Source organism: Zonotrichia leucophrys, chromosome 4, assembly GCF_028769735.1.
Source record: "Zonotrichia leucophrys gambelii isolate GWCS_2022_RI chromosome 4, RI_Zleu_2.0, whole genome shotgun sequence".
In the NCBI taxonomy this organism is placed as follows: domain Eukaryota; kingdom Metazoa; phylum Chordata; class Aves; order Passeriformes; family Passerellidae; genus Zonotrichia; species Zonotrichia leucophrys.
Genome location: NC_088173.1, coordinates 57,918,227 through 57,924,226, shown reverse-complemented (window position 1 = coordinate 57,924,226; position 6,000 = coordinate 57,918,227). Strand labels below are relative to the sequence as shown.

The window sequence follows — 6,000 nt, the reverse complement described above, 5'->3', positions numbered from 1 at the left end:
CTTTTTCTCAAATTGATGACCAGATAGATAAGGTACTACAAAATATTAACTGAGTTAAACTTATGTGTGAGTACATGTCTTAGCAGATATCAGACAATTAGCAGTGGCATGTCCCTATGTCCTAGTCACAGAAGAAGTTCCAGCAGCATCTTGGACACTAGTGCCAGTGAACAAAGAAACTGTATTTTGTCATTCCTTTGTGCAAGGATCTCTTTCTCACCTTTTCTTATTCATGTTCTTTCTGGGCTAATCATCATTTGTCTGCTTAGCATGTCTCAGCAACTGTGATCATTTTCATTTAGACATTGCATTTCTCAGTCTTCATTTCCTCTCATTCCTGGAGTGCAGACTTTCAGCCTCTGGAGATTTAGAATCTCTCCTTTTCTCCTGGCAATCAAGGGTTTGGTTTCCCTGTCCCAAGTTCTTATCTTCTTACATCTTTACAGTGTTCCTTCTCCCCACTGCCTTGTAGGTGTTCTTCTTCCCTGATCTTTTCCATTTAGGAGTGTTATTCTTAACAGTTCTTTGTCTCTCTTTGCCCTCACCAAGTTTTTTCTGTTTTCCTTCTGCCCTACCGTTAACTGACACCTGATAATCTTCCTCCTCAATTCTGATAGTCCTCAGGAAGCTCTTTTTTTAAACCCACCATTAGCAAAGTGGAAGCTTCTCACCCAAGAAGGATGGCAAGAACTGCCAGGAGATGAGACTGGAAAGCTGCCTGCCTTTCCAGGTAGGGGCAGCAGGGCAGAAGCAGCCTCATGACCCCTCTGGGTGGCTGCAAGTCAGCAGGGCCTGAGTGGAGCCCTTGGCATTTCCATGGGGTCTCTTGCACTGCCTGCAGTGACACATCAGAGGGGTGTTGGGCAGCTCCTGGTTTCCCTCATCTGTTCTTTCTCCCTTTTCCTCTTTTCTACCTCTCTTCACTCTACTTGGCCTTCTCCTACTTCTTCTCTTCTAGACTTGTTTAAACGTGTTCACCAACAGTTTTCTTCTTGTATAACACTTCACTGAAGCATTCTCTTTAAAAATCCCATTATCTTAATAGCTTGCCTTTCTTGTGTGTATTTTTCTGCCTTTTCTGTCCCTTTATTTATTTTACATGTCCAAACCTGATCTCTTTGAAACAATGCACAATAAAAAAAAGGAAGAAAGAAAGACCTGTAATACTGTCAGTTTTCTTCAGGCACCTTTCCAGTGCATTTAGTATAAGCGAAGGGAACAAAGTCTCCTTGGATAAGGTAGGACACAGCTCCTGGGCTCTGCTGTGCTCGTGGGCCCCTTGGCGCCCATTCTGCTTTCAGCACAGCAGCAAAAGCTAAGCAAAGGTTTTCTTCATCACCTCTGGGCTCATCCTGGTTTAGAGAGGATTGCCAAAATAACAGAGCGTGTGAAATGTGCCAACACTCTCTTCTCAGATGACCGCTTCAGTCCTTTGACACTTAACAAGGCAGCATGATCTGATCTTCAGGCACTCTCTCCTACAACAGATCCCCAGCAGTGTCTGTGCTACTGTCTCTAGGCTGGCTCAGCGTCTCCAGCGGGGAATTTGTAGCACCCAGCCGCTGGCGTCTTCTCCTGGCGGAAGCTCAACCATTTGAAGAGAAGGGGAGGGAAAAATATATCCCAATCAGGACGCTTGCACATGCTGTTCTCGGCTCGCTCGCCTGGGTGTTCTGCTGAAGGACTGGGACATCTGCAGAGGAGGGGGAGCGGCGGGGCCGGAGCGTGCCCTGCTCGGGGCTGGAGTTCCTGCAGCGCCGGGGGCTGTGGGTGCGCTCAGCCTGGGGGGCGAGCAGCGGGGCCGGGATCGCGCTCCCCGCAGCGCACGCACACAGACGTGATTAAAATTCAAGCCTAATGGCCTCTGGCATAAACAACATTCATCTGCCCGGGACTTGCAATGAATCTAAAGCCGCTCGCAGCAGCTCGGCAGAGGAATGCAATCGGGAAATGCACGTGAAAATGTGCAAGAAGATTGCCCAGCTCACTAAGGTAAGTCTCGCTGTTGCAGTTTTTCCAGGGAGGTGAGGCTGCCCTGTCCGGGGGTGTCAGGGAATTGTCTCCTCTGGTCCCCCTGTGTGAGAGGAGGGAAGGGAAGCGGCTCCTCTCTTGTTAGGCTGTTGCCAGAACATCGCTGTGCACAAACTTCCCTGCGCACAGTTCCCCGGGGGGCTGCAGCCCATCCTTAGGGGGTGCCTTTGTGGCAGCCCATGGACGCCTCGCACTGAGCTGCTCTAATTAGTGCGACCATAGCGGGAAGAGCTCCAGCTCCGCGAAGACGCGGGGCTTGTCTGGGAGCTGTTGAGACGGATTGACAGTATCCGCTTTGCTTCTAGAATTACGAAGACTGCAAGTAATTTGAGTTTTCTATGTTCTCAAGTAATATTGTTGCAAAGCTGCAGCCAACGCGTGGTGCTACAGTACAATGGTACTCTGACTCGCGGCCAATTGTTCCTGATGTGCGTAAAAAGAGCTACTTTAAATGACGTTTGTAAAAGGAGTTGGAGAAGAGACAGGACTAAATTACGTCGTTTATTGTACTTAAAACTTATAGTCAATACTGAACTATTCGATATTTTCCACACCGTGATAAGAAGTAAGAGAAAGTATGTAGGAAATGGCAGTTATCCATTAACCTATTCTTATGCTGCGTCTTTGTCAGTGAGGAAAACCTATTTACTACCCTTGTTTACTAATGCAGCTTTTACATGGTCTGTAACCTCGCTGCAATTGATAGAAACTTATTAGCAATAAAAAAACCATTGAAAAAACAGGTAAAAGAATAAGTCATTTAGATGTTCAGGTTAGAATGGCTTACTAGTTACAGTGCTATCATTCTCATGATAACTGTACATGATAATGTACATCATGTGCATCATGTTAATACATAAACAAGAGCTACCTCTAATTACATATACTTCCTATATAATACCTTCTGTACTATACCAATACTTACTTTACAGGTTCTTTGATTGTATGTTTTAATAGAATTTGTGCACAATATAATCCTTACTTTTGCCCACACATTGCATAATTTTATTGCAGTAATTTTTTCAGATGTCTTTTGTTAAATTTCTACTTTTAAAGTGTGTGTGTGTTGATTTCCTTAGTTTTGATAGAATTTCCCCTCTGGATGCTTTTCGGTTATCTGAAATAAAGATAATTTATACCTGAAGCTCAAAAAGTACTTCTGGAAAGCAAATTATTTTGATTTGGAATGTGGCTTTTAAGAAGCAATTTTCACTGCAATAACACTACACTAACAGAGAATTCATGGCACAACTGGAATTTAAATTACATGCTTTCCCTTCTGAATTCTGTGTAGACTAATGCAGTACCAACAGCAGGCGTATAAGAAGCAAAATTTGACACCAGATCAACTGAAAAATGGCTATACGGGAAATTTGTTATAGCAATTTTTGGCCTAGGAATTTTGAGAGCTCCCATTTAAAGCACTGTTTTCTTTGTTATATTACAGTCTGAATGATTATAATAAAATCCCTTCTAAATTTAAATGACCCATAGTACTTTCCTTTTTGTTTCCAACCCAGTATGCAATACTGCTGTGTGTTGCTGCACAGCTGCAACTTCCTTTCTCAGTGACTGTACATTTTCACTGATGAGGAGATAATGATCTCATTATTCATCTACTCAGTGTTGTGCCAGGTGAGATGAATACAAAATATGTAAATTAGGTATAAGATCTATATCTTGACTTCCTTTCTCTTTGTTACATAGTCACTAGGGACCCCCTCATACTCTCAAAGGCAAAGTACATGAAGGTGTAGAGGTAGAATATAGCAAGTTGTCATAACTTCAGTCATGCATTTTTTTGTTCTGCACATTTTTGGCTGTAGCCACAAAAAATACAAACCTTTAGTGATATTTTGCTTGCTTTGAGCCACAGATCACTAGTTTTTTGTAGCTCGCTGCTCTTGAAGTGGGTGTATATACATTGTATTTGATTGTAGCAGAATGCATGACTTTGTAGTAGTTATTAAGTAATACCAATAGTGACGTTCAAGCTTCTCTGTCAGCCATTGGACTCATGGCATGCTGTTTCAGACTTTCCAGTTCATTGTACTTCTGTATCTGTTTAGCAATGATGTGGAGTTTAAGATGCATGGTGACTTTTTATAAGACTTGGGGTGTCACTCCCTGCTGCTTCAAGTTATGGATTTGTAACATCTACTGGCTATTAAGGGATTTTCATGTGCTTATGGTTTCTCAGCATAGTCCTTTTTAATTGAAATAGGATGAGAAATTCAAATGAGCTCTTGAAGAAGAGTGTTGAGGATCAGCTTTCATTAACAGAGGCAGTTTGGACAGGGCTGACAGGAACTAGCTACACTGCAGATATCCATGCTATTCAGGCTTCTTTGCAAACCTCTGCTCAAACCAAACCTCCTGTTCTGGACTGCAGTTCTGAAACCAAGCCCAATATCAATACCTAGAAAGGTGACAGTACCTGGTGATCACAGAGCTACCTAAGCCACAGAATAGTTCTGTTTCCTTCTTAGAAACAAATTCCTGGATACCAATGGAGGGGTATTTTTTAAAGAGAGAAAACAATTATTCTCAAGTACTTTTTTCCCCTCAGGGATCATCTGACTGTCCATTGCAAATCTGGGAGCCTTGTTGTAAGAAACACATTTTAAATTGCAGTATTACTGGTCAAGTAGATTGTTACTGAAAAATAAAGTCAAGTAGCCTGGCAAAAAGTTTGTGTATGTATGGATACTGTCAGTTTAACAGAGGAAGAGAGTGCTGATGCAAGGAAAAGTTAATTGCTGGTAAAATGCGCTTGCAAACCCTTTTTTCCCTTTAGGGGAAAGAAATGTCAAAGGGAAGCAAGTGTATTCCCCTTCCAGAAGCAGCAACGTAGGCAGATGTTCCTTAATGACTCTGTGCGGAGCAGTTCAAAGTGTTACATGTTCTGACTGCCTTTCACCAGCAGTCACTAGGAGGTTCAGCCCCTCAGCTCAGTCAGCAGGGTAGAAAATATGACCATTATTTAATAAGCTTCAGTGGAAAATCAGCTAGAAAAGCAAAACCCTCTTTCCTTCATTGTTTAAGGGAGGGATGGCTGACTGCTGCACTAATATGCTCATATTTAGTTCTGTTGGCTTCACTCTTCTGGGTAGAAATTTACTGAAGAATTAACAAGTGACCTGGCACGTGTGTGAGGGCATAAACTGTGTACACCACTGCAGTGTCTTGTAACAGAGCCATATGTTAGATCTTTTAACCTTTCCTGCTTTATTTGCCACAAAGCTATCAGACATTTCTTGGTTTCAGACGTGAAATATGATCAAATTTTAATGGTTTATTCTGGAAGCACCTAAGAGCTGGGTAACTCTAAAAGAGCTACCCACCTCTGTGGTCTACTCATATTCCTGTTGAAAAATGTGGCCTTTTTCACATAGTTTAAGTTTATTGACCTTGTTTGCTGCTCTCAGTAACCAGTGCTTGCAGAAGTTCAGCTGCTGTGCAGTTAGTTATTATGCTACCAGAGCTCTCCTGTGTCCTTGAGGCTTTTTGATCTCAACTCTCTAGGGATGTATTCAATATTCTACAAAAATGAAGGAAAATAGAATAGAATAAAAAGTAGGATCATGCTTTTGGAGTAACAGTATTTTTCCTTTGGGCAAGGAATATAAAAAATTATGTCCATGTAGGCAAATAGAGAGAATCTATTTATAAAACGTCTTAAATTATGTGCTAAGAAGACCAATGAAATCAGCCATCCCTATCCGTAAGTACTCTCTGATGTATTTGTTTTCATTAATTTTTTGTACAATTTGCTACCAAAGCTAGCATTATTTTTGCTTATGAGCTGATAAGAATGTGCAGGCTGGTTTCTTAACTTGTCATTACTATGTTTCTCCTTACAGAAAGTTCCTCCCCAAAAAGGAACTGTATTATTAAATGCATGTGCAATGAAATAAAATTGTGTTGATCAGCTAGTCAAAAGCAGTATTAAACCCATACTTCTATTAG

At 41.8% G+C, this 6,000-nt stretch overlaps 1 protein-coding gene across 2 annotated transcripts in view; it reads left to right on the top strand.

Moving 5' to 3' along the window:
* Positions 1-1,484: 1,484 nt before the first annotated feature.
* FAM184B (family with sequence similarity 184 member B) overlaps positions 1,485-6,000 on the top strand; it is a 36,239-nt gene continuing 31,723 nt past the window's right edge. For both annotated transcript variants that reach the window (XM_064711846.1, XM_064711845.1), the window contains exon 1: positions 1,485-1,992. In XM_064711846.1, the coding sequence (XP_064567916.1) occupies positions 1,858-1,992 (135 nt within the window). In that variant the 5' untranslated portion in view covers positions 1,485-1,857. The remainder of the gene's footprint in view (positions 1,993-6,000) is intronic.